General features: G+C 49.0%; 1 protein-coding gene across 2 annotated transcripts in view; it reads right to left on the reverse strand.

The window, feature by feature from the left end:
- The window catches only part of GRK4 (G protein-coupled receptor kinase 4), a 111099-nt gene that overhangs the window by 5726 nt on the left and 87057 nt on the right, over positions 1-18316 (reverse strand). For both annotated transcript variants that reach the window (XM_059166575.1, XM_059166586.1), the window contains exons 9-13: positions 11005-11094; positions 9881-10089; positions 6100-6234; positions 4080-4217; positions 3626-3763 (exon numbers count right to left, since the gene is read on the reverse strand). In XM_059166575.1, coding sequence (XP_059022558.1) covers positions 3626-3763; positions 4080-4217; positions 6100-6234; positions 9881-10089; positions 11005-11094 — 710 coding nt within the window. The remainder of the gene's footprint in view (positions 1-3625; positions 3764-4079; positions 4218-6099; positions 6235-9880; positions 10090-11004; positions 11095-18316) is intronic.

An 18316-nucleotide genomic window follows, 5' to 3' on the forward strand; every position in this document is an offset into this window, starting at 1 on the left:
CCTGAGATCATGACCTGAGCCGAAGGCAGCGGCTTAACCCACTGAGCCACCCAGGCGCCCTCATTTATTTATTTGAGAGAAAGCAAGAGCAAGAGAGATCTCAGAGAGAGAACAAGAGGGAGGAGACCCACCGCTAAGCAGTGCCCCCCAGGCACCCCTGTTCATACATTTTAACCAAGGGATTCCCTGCTACGAATCTACCCTAAAAATATTATCACAGATGTGCACAAACATATAGGTACAGGGCTGTCCATCCCATGGGTATTTCTAATAACAAGGAAGCTGGAAGCAACAATTGTTTGGATTGTTTGATAACTGTTGTCCTAAATGTGCAGTAAAAGATTAAGATGACAGATATATTTAAACAAAATGGCAAGAAATATGGGGCGCCTGGGTGGCTCAGTGGGTTAAGCCTCTACCTTCAGCTCAGGTCATAATCTCAAGGTCCTGGGATCGAGCCCCACATCGGGCTCTCTGCTCAGCAGGGAGCCTGCTTCTCCCTCTCTCTCTGCTTGCCTCTCTGCCTGCCTCTCTGCCTACTTGTGATCTCTCTCTCTTTCTCTCTCTCTCTCTCTCTCTCTCGTCAAATAAATAAATAAATAAACCTTTAGAAAAATAAATAAATTAAATGGCAAGAAATAAATAAATACAGATTACATATAGAATAAAATGCTGATAGGGATTATCTTTGGATAATTGCTGATACTAAAGATGAATTTTTCATTGTTTACACTTTAATTTCAAAACTCTCCTTAAAAAAATATGTGCTTGCTTCTAACCAGAGGGGGAAGACAATTACAGATCAATACATAAAGGTGCCAGCTCGTAAAATCCTTTCCCAGATTCACTGTCTTACTCTTCCCTTGAGCACGGGGGCACTCAACTCAGACTAGCTGAAGCAGAAAAAAGCCGGGGGCGGGGGCTGGCAAAGGCCTTCACTGGTTCCTGGAGCTGTGGCCTATGGGCACAGATGGGCCCCCCAGGCTCCTTCCCAGCCAGGGCCCTCCACCCCGTGGTGACTGGGCAGGGACCGGGCAGACAAGCGCACCACTGCCCCCGTGTCCACACTGGTAACAGAAGGTCTGAAAAGTCTTCGAATATAAGCAGGTGGTAGGAATACAGGTGATTTCTATTTTCTTTAAACCTGCCTGCATTGCTCAGGGTGAGCATTTATTAGTTGTCCACAATTCCCGACAGATTTACTAAGCAGGTAGCACATAACAGATGTTCTACCAAATGCTTGCCGAAGGCCTTGGGTCTCCGTCCCTACCTCCTGCTGTCTTTAAACTGAGATGAGCTCCCATCAGAAGAGAAGCCATCCCTAAAATAAAGGCCTGAGCCCCAAGGTCACTCTTCCCTCTCCCCATCCGGGAACAGAGCAAGCTGAGGATCAACTTCTTATGGTCTCGAAGGGCACGACCCCAGGTGCTTCACTGCAGAGCCTGGCCCCAGCACTGCTGCCCTCTAGACAGACCAGAGCATGCGTGCAGATGACACTGGCACTCCTGGAAGTGCCATCTGGGTTCACATGGCTGGGGACTTGTGGCTGCAGGACAGCGACACTGAACCCAGGCACGTGGTTGATCCTGGCTCACTCTCCGGCATGCAGCAGTATGGCGGGGTCTCTGATCCAGACCAAGTCTTTGCTGTTCAATGAAAGTTGCAGAGGACTGGCTTCTCACCCCACCCCTGCTGCAGGCCTCGTACACACAGATCCAGGAGAAGCTTGGGTTCTGCACCTTGGGGCCATTTGCCCACAGAATCTACAGACCACACCCCTGGTCTTCACAAGGCCTGCGGGTGCCAACACCCCTCCCTAGGCAACAGAGCCCACATTCCCACCACGGGGAAGGGGCTCCACCTTCCTTTTCTGGCAGCCCTGGCTGAGGGAAAGAGTTACTGACCCCGGAACCCCAGCATCCCTTAGCCTGTGTGGGAAGCGAGCTCCTCAACTGCTAAGCACCCACCAGGGCTGGAGAGGGGGGTCCTCACCTCCAGCCCAAGCACAGGGGGCTCCCAGCCCCATCTTCCCCTGTGCTTCAGGCCGGGAGGTACCACACAGACCCCCAGGCTACCAACAGCCAAGCCCTGGCTCGGGGTCCTGCACACACCCTCTCTCAGCCCATGTCCAGGAATGCCACAAAGATATACACACACGAACACGCACACCTCACCCACGAGAATCTCAGTGAGTGAGCAGATGTCAGTGTGGATGCAAATGGGCCAAGAACTTCTGGGGATAGCAGGACCCTTCCTGCCTCCTACCACGCTGAGCACCGGAGGACACTCTAGGGGGAAGAACAGGACTCTTGGCCCTGGACACTGTTAGGCTGATGCCCCAGCCTACTCCTCCCCACCTCTGTGGGCACAGGTGGGACAAGCCCCCGCCACTCAATGTCCACACCTGGGGCTTCTGGGTACTGGGGCGGTCCTCAAGTGCCCTTTCCTACAGCCCAGCTCTGGTGCCAACACGACTCAGGTATGAACACAGAAATCTGCAGACGCATGTGGCCCGTGTTAGGCTGTGACATGTATTTATTACGGCTCCGGACAGGACAGAACACTGAGCGTGGGCTCCTCGACATGGGGTCGGGCTCTGCGGCTGTGGTCACAGACTGGTGGGCAGCTCTTCCTTCTCGCTGGGGCCACTGCTAATGCAGCCCTGCAACATGGCAGAGCGCGGGGTCAGTCAGCCAACATGCGCCTGCTCTGCTCCCTGGCAGTGAATGCGCAAGGTGACAGCCACGGGGCAGGGGCACTGATACTAAGGCTGACTTCCACACTTCCTCTCATGCCCCCCATGGTTCGGAGGATGCTCAGTTCACATGCATACGCACACATACACACACAGTGTCTCAGATTCGCTTTCTCTGCTGCACACGCAACGCGATTACAGGACCTGAGCTGAGTGCTGCAGGGGAACGAGGGCAGTGGTGCCACGTGGCTCAGCTGGCAGCATGCCATCCGCGGCTGCGGAGTCCCCATCCGGTGCCCCCTGCACAGGTCGGGCCTGCGCAGAGCATGTCTGGGCAGGACTTCCTGAGTGCGGGGAGCCTGGCTGCCAGGGAGACCCAGGCGCGAACCCACACTTGGCCCCTGTTCTCCGAAGAAGTATGGTCCCGGTGGACGCACCCTCACAGACCTTCCCCGCCTTAGGCTTGCTTTTCATACTGAACAAAGATGGACTGAATGTTAGTGGACAACCACAGGGTACGAAGCAGGGGACGCACTCTTGTAGGGAGAGACAGTTCACTAGGAAAAACATGCTAAGCCTCCTGCTTCCATGTTCTGTGTGACAGAAGGCCTGCGACGGGGCAGCAGCCAAGTCGGAGCGGGAGGGCAGTGATCGACATGACCCAGTTGCTCATGACTGGTCTATGCAACCTCCAGAGCTGTTTGTCCTTTGCGTGTCAGAACAGGGTCTTCATACCGAAAGCAAACGACATAGTGAGGATTTTTCTGGTGGGTCTCAAATCGCACCATAGAGTGAGAGCTCTTAAATTATGTGAAATGTCTTAATAAGAAAGCTGAGAAAAGAAAGACTTTACCTTGGTGAAATATTTCTTTTCTTTGAACACCTCCCATTAAAAAAACCCCGATGTAATAGAATGCTTGTTACCCTTACCCCTCTCCTGAAGAGTCTGTAGAAGAAGCTTCTCTTCGTTTTGGAAACCGGGTATCGTGTTTTCTCTTCTACATTCAACACCATATTTTCTTCAGGCTCCACATCATTGATGTCCTTAAAACAACCCGATTCGATCATCTGTGCCCATATAAGAGGAGAACAGAGAAGGAGAGAGACCCCATGAGGTCAGTCCACCGCGTTCCGCCCTACACTCAGCTCAGGGCACAGGGAACACAGCCTCCTCCTCCTCCCTCCCAGTGCACCCCCAGAGCTGGTAAGAGACGGGTGCTGGCCAGTCCCACTTCGAAAGTGGGGCTCAGGATGGCAAACTTTCCCTCTCCCGTGCAGGGACTGGGACAGCACCGACACACATGTGTGCACACACGCGGGCACACACATGCACACGGGCAGGCACAACTTTCCGGGCGCTGTAGCCAGGATAAACCAGCAGTACCTCGTTCTGCCAGGGGATGGAGACACAGCCCGTAGCAAACTGACTGTAGAAAGTGTCGTCAGCAGTGTCCAGGTAGACGCCTCTCACCGTGGAGAACTGCTCTATATCCACGACGTCCTTACAGTAAATGGCCTGCGGCTGTGCACCAACAATGACGAGGCATTGGCCTCTGGGAATACTGGAGTCCTTCTCCATCTCCTTAGTGACTAAGAACACCGCAGGTGTGAAATGGACTCATTCACGATGTTTGAAGCCTTTCCCTCACTCTCAGGAGCTCCCTGGGTCACAGACCCTGTGCACGCCCTCTGGCGACAACCCTCCAGAGGCCCTCACCCTTCCCTCTTCTGCAGTGGAGAATGCGTGACAGGCCAGGGAGGGGAAAAGGGCTGTTGTACCCATGGCCTCGTCACATGATGTGCCCCATGCAAAGTCTAAGTGAAAAAGGGCAGGTCCCGCTTCTTCACCTCCTGTTGGAGTTCATCTAGTGGCCTCCAGCCGCACCTCTTCTGGGATAGGAGTCCCAGCCTGCACCACCCACCCTGACCCTGCAGCCCTCAGGGGCAAGCCAACAGGGCATGTCCGAGCCTGGACCATGGCCCCCTCTGTGCAGCCTCCTGTGCTCCTGGAAATCAAGAACAAAAAACACAGGAGTCCAGCTAACAGCCCAACCATGATCGTGCAAGAGGCACTGGCAGTTCTGAGAAATGCCCTGCCCTCCTGCTGGAACCTGCCTGCTCCAAGAGGGGACATTCCATAGGCCACCAGTTGGCACATCTCCAAGCAGCTGCTACCCGTTCAGTCCCCACACAGCGGGGCCATGGAAGCAAGTGGGGGCCCCCCTCAGGATACAGTCCAGGGGAAGGCTGGTGAGGATTGCAACAAGGCTGAAGGCCAAGAACCTCGTCCTGCCCCCCACCTTGGACAAGACTGCCTGACCCATGACCTCGGGACTTACCTGTCTTCAGGCCCCCACGGTTCCTCTGGTTACATTCAGTAGAATACCCAGAATGTGAGCCCCAGGGCAGTGACCTGGCAGGCCCTGCCCCAGGCCTCTGAGCACAGCAAGAGGAGTCTTTACCACTCCCTGGGGAAGACTGCCTTCCCTGCTCCTCTCAGACCCCACTGCCCCTGTCAAGTCCCTGGGGTGAAGCATCCCCATCCAGGGGTTCGCTCTGTGTCCTTTGTTCGCGGCCTGTGTCTGCAGACTGGAGTGAGCGTCACAGCAGCAAGACCTTGCTTCCTTGTGCCCCCTGGGGTCCTCACAGCTCGTTCTATGCGTAGGAGGTGGTAGGCACTCAGTAAATATGTCATGTGTGAACTGACTCAAAGGAAGGCAGTACTACCACAATACACTGGAATCTAAAAACATAGTCAGTCCCGACTTGTACAACGAAGGATGTTTTTATCGTACACCTCGGTTCCATCATCTCCTGCAGAATTATCTCCGCACTTTTGGAATGTGCCGGTAGTGTGTTAAGGAGAGAGTCCAGACTGATGTCTGTGCATTTCTGCCTTGCTCAACAGGAATTTCCTGCCTGCAGGTGTTCCCACTGAGCACTGACCCAGGCGGGGCCCTGTGCTGAGCACACGGACACTGCCCTTGAGTTGGCCCCACGGCAGGCTCACAGGAGGCTTCAGTGACCCCCAGGACTCCCTGTGGATAGCGTGGAGCCCAGACCTTGGAGGCACGGAGCAGGGAAGGGCTTCCCAGACTAAAGAGGTGGGCATGGTGTTGAGGACACAAGATAGGGGACTCTGTCACACTGAAGGCCAAGAGGGCCCGGCAAGGAGGATGTGGGGTGGTACTGGGGCTCTGAGCATGGCAGAGCCAGGATCGGCTGCCAGAAAGGCCTGGGGGGACCTGTGAGGACCGTGTGATGAGTGGCTGGGGGCTGGGAGGGAGCACCCGAGCAGAAGCACAGCCAGGCAGCACCCGCGGTTCTCTACCTGCTAGAAAATCACAGGCTTCCGTGGACTCATTTTCTTGGACAGCCTGCTCCTGTCTGGGCAACATACTTACATCAGGACAGAATGGTGGCTCTAACATATTTGCTTCCAGCCTCTTGAAGTTAATGTCCTTAAACACAGGGTGAGCCTTCACTTCCACTGCTCCTGCTTTGCTGCCCAGCCGTTGTTTGGGATTCTTGGTGAGTAACTGAGCAAGAGGCAGAAATGGAGTCAATTTAGGCTCCTAGGAAAGGAGAGAGAACTCGGAAAGTCTCCATAATAATAAGCAAAGAATCAGGGGTAACAAAGAGTGTCTCTCTCTAAACAAAGTTACTCAAATTTCTCTTTCTTTTTAAGATTTATTTATTTGAGACAGAGAGAGTTCAAGCACAAGCAGAGAGAGTGGGAGAAGAAGGCTCCCCACTGAGCAGGGAGCCCAATGCAGGACTCAGTCCCAGGACCCTGGGATCATGACCCGAGCCGAAGGCAGACGCTCAACTGACTGAACCACCCAGGTGCCCCAAAGTTACTCAAATTTCAAAGATTCAACCAAACCTCCTTAATTCAGATTTCACGAATTTAGAATATATGAGGTTTCAAAAATGAGTGGAAACTAATATAATAGCCTTTGAGCTACCAATAAATAAAGGTCAGCTAGGTAAACCCCTTAAGGCAAAAAAAAAAAAGTTCCAGCCATGTAAAAATGAGGGGGCTCTTTAAAAAGAAATACTGTCAAGAACTTCACAGATACCATTTTATTTTATTCTGTTTTTTAAAGATTTTATTTATTTGAGAGAGAGAGAGAGGGCACAAGGTGGAGGAGGATCAGAGGGAGAAGCAGACTTCCCGCTGAGCAGGGAGCCTGAGGTTGGACTCGATCCTGAAATTCCGGGATCATGACCTGAGCCAAAGGCAGATGCTTAACCAACTGACCCACCCAGGCTCCCTCACAGATAACATTTTAATGGTAAGTTATGTTTACAGTTAGAAGCTATTTTAATCTACTCATCAAGTAGATCTCTAAGGAGCTCAGATGAGACAAAAATTTGGCAAATCAAGTTTTAGAAATTATATATTCTTCAAATGAACAGACAGCATCTCTTTCAAGAGTATTCCTTACTCATACTTTCATAAGTTTCACCAAATAGGCCCTCGTCCACAGTTATCATCAGTCCGAGGGATCTGGTTGTGCCCAAAGCAACACAGGACAGGTGTGGCCGGGAAGCTGCCTTACCTCGGGCAAGGAACTTTTAGCACAACACAGGCCGGTCCGTGCTGTTGCCTTACCGTGGGAGCCCAACATCTGTGTGAGGGACCTGCCAAGCCTATGTATCTGGCCACTCAGAGAGAAGTCTGCCCACCTTGGCCTTGCCTCATGGCCTGCACCCACCGCTCTTCTGTAGAGAAACCAAAGTTGCAGGCACAGGACTGAGCACGTTCTGCATCTGACATGTGTGCACCGGCCTGCACGCTCCTGCAGCCTTTGCTGGGTGGACTCTGGATATAGCACACACCCTCCCTTTCTCACCTCCTTGATGATACACATACCATGCCCTCTGTCTAGAATACCCTTCGCCTGGCTGTGATGCCATCACCTGGGTGAGTGCTCAGGGCCAGTCGCTCCTGCAGGACCCAAGTCTCCAGAGGCAGGGCCGTGGGACTCCCACTGGCTGCTGTAGCCCCCGCACCTCACCAGGCAAGGGCTCGACAAGATTCGCTCAGTGGGGTCTTCTTAGCATGCTTTGCTCATTAAAAACAGATCTGAGAATTCCATGTGATGCCAAACACAATCCCTAGAGCCCAGGGGCTCTAGGACTCCATCATCAACCCTGCTGCTAACACACCCCTTCAGAAGGCCTTGGGACTTGTGATGAGAACGCCTGGGTTCAAGTTGGCCCATTGACACTCCATTATGGGATGTCACAGAAATCACACTCTAAGGGCACCTGGGTGAGTCAGTTAAGCCGCCAACTCTTGATTTCAGCTCAGGTCATGATCTCAGGGCTGGGGGCTCCATGCTCAGCGGGGAGTCTGCTTCTCTCTCTTCCTCTGCCCCTCTCCACACTCATGCACACCCACACTCTCTCTTTCTCTCTCTAAAATAAATAAAATCTTTTTTTTTAAAAAATCACATTCGGGACGCCTGGGTGGCTCAGTTGGTTAAGCAGCTGCCTTCGGCTCAGGTCATGATCCCAGCGTCCTGGGATGGAGTCCCACATCGGGCTCCTTGCTCTGCAGGGAGCCTGCTTCTCCCTCTGCCTCTGCCTGCCTCTCTGTCTGCCTGTGCTCACTCTCTCTGACAAATAAATAAAATCTTAAAAAAAAAATCACATTCTTAATTTTCCAACTGTGAGGCTAAGAAAACCCCTTAGAAGTCCACTCTGAGGGTCAGATGAGATAACCTATCAAAGAGCTTTCCAAACTACAGACAGGTGTCCACACGTCAGGAGCTGCTCTGGCCATCTGTTTGGATCCATGTAAAGAGCTGGCCAGTCATACGGGCTCCCGCATCAGCCCTTCCCAGTGAGCCTGTGAGGATGAGGCTATCACCATGCACACATCAGACAAGAAACCAGAGGCTGGACAGGGAAGTCGGGCACAGGGAGCTGAGATGTGGCCCCTGAGCTCCGAGGCCCAGCCCTGGTTCTCACCCAGGCACTGCCTGTCTTCCCTAGCACCCTAACCAGAACACAGCATCTCCCCATCCTGAAAACCTTTGAGCCCTTGTTTCTCTCTTGTTAATGGCACCCCTCAAATTCTGCTTTTTCATATAGTTATTTTTTGTGTTTGTTCTAGGCCTGCCATTGAACTGTGAGCTCCTTGGGGGCAGGCTTTACTTCCAACTTCTATCTTCCTGCAGCCCTTATCAGAGTATCCGGCAGGTGGCCAGCATGTGGTCGAATAGCAGCGTGGCCCAAATGCTGTTAGCCATGGAGGAGCTGGCTAAGAACCGCCAGCTCCACGCAGAATGAGCAGATGGGAGGGAAGGCCAGCCTGGTCCCCCAGCTTGTGACAGGCCACTAACACTCATCACTCCACATTTGGCACCAACAGGGAAGGGGAAACAAAATCTTTATCTCCAGCCACCAACAACTCACCTAAGTTACTGACGTTTTCAGTAATGGGTACAGCAACTACAGGTTCCAGCAAGCACCCACTTGGGGACCTATGGCCTGCCTCTCCATGGCCTCTGTCCCCACCACCTCCTCCACTCTCCCCCTTGACTCTTCATGACCAGCCAGCGCTGCTTTCCTCTCCGTGTGCTCCCAACTCTCCAGCTCTGGTGAAAGGGGCCATGGCTACAAGAAGAAGTGCTCACACCTTTGCCTCCAGCCTCCTGACTCTGTCCTGAGCCCCTTTTCCACATCCTCCCATAACCCACCATGATTCTGACCCCCATCGTCCAACCATGGCTCTGCCTGCCCCCAGCCCCACAGCCTCCGTCCTCTTCTCCCCGCTGTGACACACAGCCTCATAGGGCCCTTAATGCATCCAGAAAAATGGGAGACACGTGGCGGCCCATCAAGTTGGGGTGTCTATCATGACCACGACCCCTGGCAGCCAGTTAAAGAGGAAGAAACAAAGAAACATGGGCAGAAGGAAAAAACCTCACTCTTCCTAAGAAACAAGGCTCTGTTTGATCTTCAGTTTCACAGGAAATGAGTGACGTTGGCACCACTCTTCTCTCTCGGGAGAATCTCTTGAGAAATCAAATAAGGTACTTCTCCACTTTGCTTCCATTGGTTGGAAGCCCGATCACCTCATTTCCCGGTGAGGACCAGTGCAGAGACTGTTAGTGGAAACAATCCCATAAGCTAGGGGTTCCACGCCGACCTCCCCAGATCCCGACCCACCATCTTGCAGAAGGACTTGGCATCCTCTGAAAACTTCTCCGAATATTGCTCAGTGTCCTTCCTCACTCTTCGGTCCACCTCCTCTCGCTTGACTTTCTCTTTGAATTTTCTGAATGGAGAATGTCCCTCAATCATTTCATACATCAGACAGCCAAGTCCCCACCAATCAGGACTAAATGTATAGTGTTCATTATTGATAACTTCAGGAGCTACATAACAAATACAGGGAAATTTAAATTAAATTTTGGTTTTAAATTGTCTTTTAATTAATTCCAAATAACACATTATAAAATTAATGTTTGTTACATGAACCCTGGAAACATGTTAAGGGGCAGAAGACAGACACAGAAGGCCCAAGAGTGTGAGATCCTATTTACATGAAGCAGGCAGAAGAGACAGTCCGTGGAGACAGAAAGGGGGTGAACAGCCACAGGCCCGGGGCTGGAGGGGTGCTCATGGGCCTGGGGTCTCTTTCTGGGGGTGGTGGTCGCACAGCTCTGTGTGCATGCTGATATCCACTTACCAGTACACTTCAGAGTGTTGGATTTTAAAGCATGTCACTTATAGTCAACAAAGGGGGTCACAGGAAATAGTCTGTGCTATCCCCAGGGCACGAAATGAGCAGGCACAGAGCCACACCCACGGGTGCCCCAAGGGCACCGACCCCTGCAACAGGTGGGGCAGGGATGTGACTGCAGTACTCTGCAGAGGCCCTCAGTGTCCCTCATATCAGAGGCCATACCTAGTCAGGCTGGCACTGCCAGGTGGGGAGCTGACCCCACACCAGGGCCACCCAGTCACAGAGGCTTTGTAAGAACCAGGGAACCATGGGTACGGAAGGGCCTGGGGGAGACCAGTGAGCCTAGGACAGTGGCAGCTGCAAAGCAAGGGCCCCATCCTATCCTGATTCTGCCCTCACTCAGCTGCATGACCTCTGACGGCCTCACCCCGGTCTCTGTAAAACAGGAGGGCAGACAGGAGGACTCCTCAGGAGTCCCAGCTCTGGCCGGGTACAAACTTCCAACGCTCGTGCTCCCTCCAAGGGGCTTAGAACTTCTCTGTGCTGTGAGGACGTGGGCACCCCAAGACAAAGCGCGAGTATCCAGAAGCAGCTGTTCACATACCCATGTAGCCGACAGTCCCCACTCTTCCTCGGATGGTCTCCCCTTCCGGGATCTCCATGGCCAAACCCAGGTCTGAGATCCGGATGTGCCCTGTGTGTGTTCAAGCATATTACAAACCACAGGGGGCATGCTGACACATTCAGGACAATAAACAGTAGAGAAAAAAAATCTAAAATTACATCTAACTTCTCCACAATTACTAAAATACTCTGCAGAGCGTTCAGGTCCACTAACACAATAGGAAATCATTTATAGCTGGTTACTAATCAGGAAGCCCCTTAACCATGACAACCACTTGGTAAGATAGAAACTTTGCGTTTATTATTTAATTTCCTATAACTATCAGAGCCATAAATAGAACTATAATGAATAGTACATGAACTACACAAGAGAAAATAAGCACTTTCTGTCAGAATACCAGTAGGCTTATATACAGGAACAGCAGATGAATAATAAGGAGCTTTCCGCCGAAGAATAAATCATCATAGTAAAATCATAAATAAAATCAAAGAAACTCACTGAAAGACTTCTGTTATGTTTTAATGCCTTTATATAGAAAGATTTAAATGGTTACAAAATTCAGTATGAAAATAACAGATTATAGAAAACTTTCTTTTGAGAGTCTGGAAAGATAAACCAGCCCTGGAGGAAGATGCCCTGCACACCTTATTGGCCATGTGTCTCCAGCTCCTGACACTCTACCTACATATAGTAGGTGCTCAATAAATATTGAAGAAATGAATGAACCAACCAATAAGTATGTGCTCAACACTAAAAATCCACAACATGCCATTCAAGGCACTGATTTTGCTTTAACACAGGCTGTATTGTGCCTCAGACAGGAAAATTGACCTTGTCCTTTGCCCGGTGGTACTGAGTCACGTTACTCCCAGCCGTGCGCCTGCACTAGGGGAGGCACCAGGCTGGAGCCCTGGGAGCAGAGTCTGGAACCACATGGCCTTGGGTTTGAGTCCCAGCTTGCCATTAGTCAGTGTGTCTACGTTTTTTGCTTTCAAACAGGAAGATTTCCTCAATAAGTCAGATTTCCCGTATGTTACGTTTGAGTACTTACATGTTGTGAAATTTTAAGTATCCTTTCTTATTTTCCTTTTGAAAAGTGATTTTTTTTCCACTGAGAAATGAAAAGTAAAACTACCAACAAACTGACAAGAGACTCAGTTTGAGAATGCAATCTGTGGCTGGGGTCCTGGGGAAGCAGGGGCACGGGGTGTGCACACAGATCAGCATAGCTCCACCTCAGGGAGTTTTGCAATGTTTGTGAACCTATCCTTCAACCTCATACCCCTCCAGGGACACCTGCAAAAAAAGCAGGAAATGACATGCCCAGAGGGCCAGGCATGGTCCCACTAAACTGGAAGAACAGAGGGCTGGAACAGCCCCCTACGGGGCAGTGTGGACCTGGCAGTTCAAGCCAGTCCATCCACAGGCAGCTGGAAGAAATAAGCAAGATCTCTGTTCATTGTTGTATATTAGTCTATGTTACATATTTTAAAAGCAGAGAAAAATACCGTAATGATGCAAATGTCATTAGGAGAAAAAAAGTCACAAATGTGAAATGAAGAAATATAATGAGAATTAGAAATATCAATATGAATCCATGATGAATATTTTATTTTTTAAAAAAGATTTTATTTCTGTGAAGTGTGTAAACCTGGCGATTCACAGACCTGTACCCCTGGGGATAAAAATATGTTTATAAAAAATAAAAAAATTTAAAAAAACAAGATTGTATTTATTTATTTGATGGATAGAGATCACAAGTAGGCAGAGAGGCAGGCAGGGCCAGGGAGGGGGCCGGGAAGCAGGCTCCCTGCTGAGCAGAGAGCCTGATGTGGGGCTCAACCCCGGGACCCCAAGATCCTGACCTGAGCCAAAGGCAGAGGCTTAACCCACTGAGCCACCCAGGCACCCCAATATTTTCTTTTAAAAACTCAAGAACAGATGTGTTCTCTCCCAGAAAAGGCTGGGGAAGAATGATGAGCAGGGCAGCAATAGCACCTGGCTCTCCCACCGGGGCTTCCCACACACCAGGCCCCTTGGAGACACGGCCGACTCCAGGTCTCCATCATTGCATGTACAAGGTCATCCTGGAATATCTTCAGTAAGAAACAATAGCAGAAAACAAGGAAATCATGAGAGGCTACTGGACATCCATTGGCCAAAGAAGGGACAAAAAACATAGTAAAGAATAATTACTCCGATGGATTAAACCCTATCAAATAGTTAAAATCCATACATTTATTAATGATACCAAAACAGAATAAAACAAAAACCTCCTTGATCATCTTGGAGAATGAAAGCGAACTAACACAATCTCCTGGAAAGCAGAAATAAAAGGAAGCACTCACATATTTCACCTGCTTTTCTTGAACCAACAGGTAAACAAAGAAAGCTCTTTTTTACAGATGGGTCTCAACAATTACGTGCACCCGGGAGGGCAGAATTCGAATGCCCCAGTGAAATGCTGTATCTTGATACTGATCCTTCATCCATTAAGTGAAAAGCCGGTGGGAAATGGAGAGTGGAGAGATCGGGCTGAGCAAGGAGTGAAACCAGTCATCACTCTGAACACTGTAAAAGGAGAGATGCTCAGTCCTCACATGCCTCCTGATGTCACACAACAGGAAGGACACACCAAGTATGCTCACCAGAAATCAAACCTGGGCCGATTCCAGCCTCCAGACTGAACCACCCGCTTACCGAAAGAATAAGGGAGGCAGGGAACATGTTAAATCCAGCCAAATCCACAAGCCAGTGTGAGGACCTACTTCATATTTTTATTTTAGCCAGAGGCTTCCATTGAGGTTAAACAATAACTTTGTTGTTTAACCCTTAAACTGTCCCTGCTCCCCTCCTCCAGGGGACTTAAAAACAAGTCCCAGAAACCAGCTCCAGGGGTGGAGGCCAAGAAAAACAAAGCTGTACCCACCTCGGGTCTGGCCCTGACATAAGTACAGCCATCTTGGCAAAGCAAAAGCCAGCACCTTGCACTGTAAGAGTGGGTTAGCATAAGAATGGCCATCCTGAAGGCTGGGAAGCCATTTTACTGAGTGTCCCTAACAGGCCAACACTGTGTATACCACCAGGGCGGTTAGGTGGTGGTGCCACAGGGACCAAATGTTGAAGAAAAACAAATAGTTAACTTGCAGAGATCACAGTCCTACTAGACTGGGAGTCTCCCTCGGTTTGCAAAAGTCCTGGTGATTTACAACAAAAAGGCCATCTTTTCAATGGCCCAATTTCCAGAGACAAATGGCTCAGTACCTTGAGGCCAAAGGTAGCCCTCCCCACCATAAAACTGTAGGAGGCTAAGGCAGAAGGAAATGTAATTAAGGTAAAAATTCTTCTAAACATAAATCTCACTTAACCGCTAGGGTGACACAGGGGTGGCAAAAAGTTAAACAAAGTTAAACTGTCAAAGTGGGGCGCAAGAGATGTATGTAGCTATGAAAAAGTGCCTTGAAAATGCTATATAAACCCTTGGCTTTGAGTGCTCAGGGTCCTTGTTGAAACCTGCTGCGCCAGGCAGATACTTGTGATGAGGGAGCAGGAGGCTGGCTGAGGACAAAGCAAAAGCTGGCGCCTTGCACCCCCTCTTCACCCGCTCCCCTCCATATGTGTAGCATTCCTCAGGCACCCCTGACCGCCATAAAACGATAAATAGTTCACTTGCAGGGATCGCAGTCCTGCAGAACAGGAATCTCCCTTGCTCTACAGATGTCCTAGAGACCTAAACAGGGAGGTTACCTTATCAATAGCACAAATTTCCAGAGGCAAATAACTCTCGGTTCCTGAAGCCCTAATGTCTCCCTCCCACCATAAACTGGAGGAGACTGAGGTAGAAGGGAATGTAAATGATAGCCGGATCATAATACCCCACCAAGATTCTCCCAACTATCTTGATGTTAATGCCGGACCTAAAGACGACATTGATCAGGCCATAAGGGCAAGGCCTGCCCCCGGCACCTTGTAGGCCCTCCCTGACATGTGAGAACTCTGTTGAAACCTCCCATCCCTTCACCACCTCCCCCCAACCATGGGGTATATAACATGCCTACCCTCACAACCCGGGGCAGCAGCTCTTCCTGCCCACGGGTCCTGTCCCCGTGCTTTAATAAACCACCATTTTGCACCAACGACGTCTTAAGAATTCTTTCTTTAGTCGTCGGCTCCGAACCTCCTCACCCCACCGAACCTGACTTAGGTTCTGGGACTTCATCACTTGGACCCCAGCTAGCTGGAAATAAACCTCGCTGTGTGACTTGCATTATCGAGAGTGTTCTCTGTCTGAGGAGTGGTCGACTCCGTACCCTAACACCAGGAACTTCTCTATGGCAGATGTCTATGTTCTAGCCTGCCAGGGCTGCCATTACCAAAGTGCCAGAGCTGGGGGCTGAAAGGACAGATGTTTATTTGCCCAAAGCCCCGGACACTGGAAGGGTGGGCCTCTCTGCCTGGAGTGTAGACCACTGCTCTTGCCCCGTGTATTCACAGCCTCTTCCCTCTGTGCCCGCCTGCATCCCATCTCCTCCTCTTAGGAGAACACCAGTCATATGCAATAGGACTCTCCTTAGTGACCTCATTCAGCTGTAAACACATCTTTAAAGACCTCCATTCCAAACATGGCAGATCCTTGAACACCATGGGTTTGCACTACATGGGTGCACTTACACACGCATTTTTTTTTTCAGTACAGAACAGCACTGTGAATGCATTGTTCTTCCTTGTGATTCTCTAACATCTTTTGTCTAGCTTACATTGTTGTAAGAATACTGTATATAATATACATAACATACAGAATATGTGTCAATCGACTGTTTAATGTCATCAGTAAGGCTTCTGGTCCACTGTAGGCTATAGTAGTTAAGTTTTGAGGAAGTTGAAAAGTTGTATGTGGGGGCACCTGGGTGACTCAGTTAAGCATCCACTTCTTGATTTCAGTTCAGGTCATGATCTCAGGGTTGTGAGATCGAGCCCAGTGTCGGGATCTGCCCTCAGTTCAGTCTGCTTAAGATTCTCTCTCTCTCTCCATCTACACCTCCCCGCTCTCCAGCTTCCTCTCTCTCTCTGTCTCTTATAAAAAGGAAAAGTTATGCAAATTTTTAAAAAAGATTTTATTTATTTATTTGACAGACAGAGATCACAAGTAGGCAGAGAGGCAGGCAGAGAGAGAGAGGAAGAGAAGCAAGCCCCCTGCTGAGCAGAGAGCTGGATGTGGGGCTCGATCCCAGGACCCTGGGATCATGACCTGAGCCGAAAGCAGAGGCTTTAACCCACTGAGCCACCCAGGGGCCCCAGTTATGCGGATTTTTGACTGCCTGGGGAGCTACTCCCCTTAATCCCCACATGGTTCAAAGGTCAGCTATACAGTCACATTCTGAGGTACTGGGGGTTAGGGCTTCATGACATGAATTCTAGAAACACACACTCTGACCCATAACACTGGTTTCACAAACAAATGACACAAAGAAGCAGGGAGGAGGAACCTATGAAAATTAAAACTCAACAAGATATCAACCAAATGGAATATGAACTTCATGCTACATTTAACACACAACTATAAAAACACTTATGAAATAATTAAGGAAGATTTAAAGCTGATAGGAGGGGCAGAGGGAGATGGAGAGAGAATCTTAAGCAGGGTCCACACTCAGCACAGAGCCCGATGCGGGGCTCAATCTCAGAACCCTGAGATCATGACCTAAGCCAAAATCAAGAGTCAGATGCTTAACCAACTGAGCCACACAGGTGCCCCAAAGAGTTGCTAAATACTTTTGGATGTGATAAAAGTATTGGGTTTATGTTTTAAAAATAGTATCCTTATCTTTGATATATATTTTATAGATAAAAGAATATGACATATAGGATGTCCTTTAAAATCATTGTCAATAATAAAATGCTACTAGTCTTTACAAGGATTCACTGCTCAGCCTGCTTTTTGGGAATATACCTATTTCATAATACTGAAGTCTCCTATATAGAAAATATAGGCATGATAGTTTTCTTTTTTATCTCAACTACCAGTTAAATTTCACAAAGCAAGTTCCACTTAATTTATGTTTTCAAAAAAAAGGGGCTGACATATTTAGGATGGGCAAACAGTAAATGTACCTAAAAACCCCAAACAGATGATAATCAGCTTTTTTTGAAAAGATTTTATTTATTTCTTTTCGAGAGAGCAAGCAAGCCCAGAGCGAGGGGCATGGGAGAGAGACATAGACTATTTGCTGAGCAGAGAGCTGGACACAAGGCTCCATCCCAGGACACTGAGGTCATGACCTGAGCTGAAGGCAGACACTTAACCAACTGAGCCACCCAGGGGCCCCAACTAGCCTTTTTAAATTTAAATTTTATTTTAACTCTGGTATAGTTAACATAGTGTTGTATTAATTTCAAGTGTACAGTATGGTGATTCAACACTTCCATATATTACTCAGGGCTCATCATGATAAGTGTCCTCTTCATTCCCCTCACCTGTTTCACCTATTCCCCAACCACCTCCCTCTGGTGACCTTCAGTTTTCTCTAGAGTTAAGAGTCTGTCTTTTGGTTTTTCTCTTTTTTTTTTTCTTGGTTCATTTGTTTTGTTTCCTAAATTCCATGTATGAGTGAAATCATATGGTTTATTTGTTTTTCCTTGACTAACTTATTTCATTTAGCATTATACTCTCTAGATCCATCCATGTTGTTGCAAATGGCAAGATTTCATTCTTTTTATGGCTGAATAATATTCCATCAAATATATATTTATCACCTCTTCTTTATCCATTCATCAGTCAATGGATCCTTAGGCTGCCTCCATAGTCTGGCTATTGTAAATAATGCTGCAATAAACATAGGAGTGTATGTATTCCTTTAAACTCATGCTCTCATATTCGTTGGGTAAGTACCCAGTAGTGTGATTATTGGATCATATAGTATTTCTACTTTTAATTTTTTGTGGAACCTCCGTACTGTCTTCCACAGTGGCCACACCTGTTTACATTTCCACCAACAGTGCATGAGGGTTCCTTTTTCTCTGCATTCTCACCAACACTTTTTCTTTATTGTGTTCTTTATTTTAGCCATCTGACTGGTATGAGGTGGTATCTCACTGTGGTTTGGATTTGCATTTCCCTGATGATGAAGGATGTTGAGCATCTTTTCATGTGTCTGTTGGCTGTCTGGATGTCTTCTTTGGAGAAATGTCTGTTCATGGCTTCTGCCTATTTCTAATTGGACTGTCTCTTGGGTATTGAGTTTTAGAAGTTCTTTATATATGTTGGTTACTAACCCTTTATTGGATGTGTCAT

This window comes from Mustela lutreola, chromosome 1 (assembly GCF_030435805.1).
Source record: "Mustela lutreola isolate mMusLut2 chromosome 1, mMusLut2.pri, whole genome shotgun sequence".
Lineage (NCBI taxonomy): Eukaryota > Metazoa > Chordata > Mammalia > Carnivora > Mustelidae > Mustela > Mustela lutreola.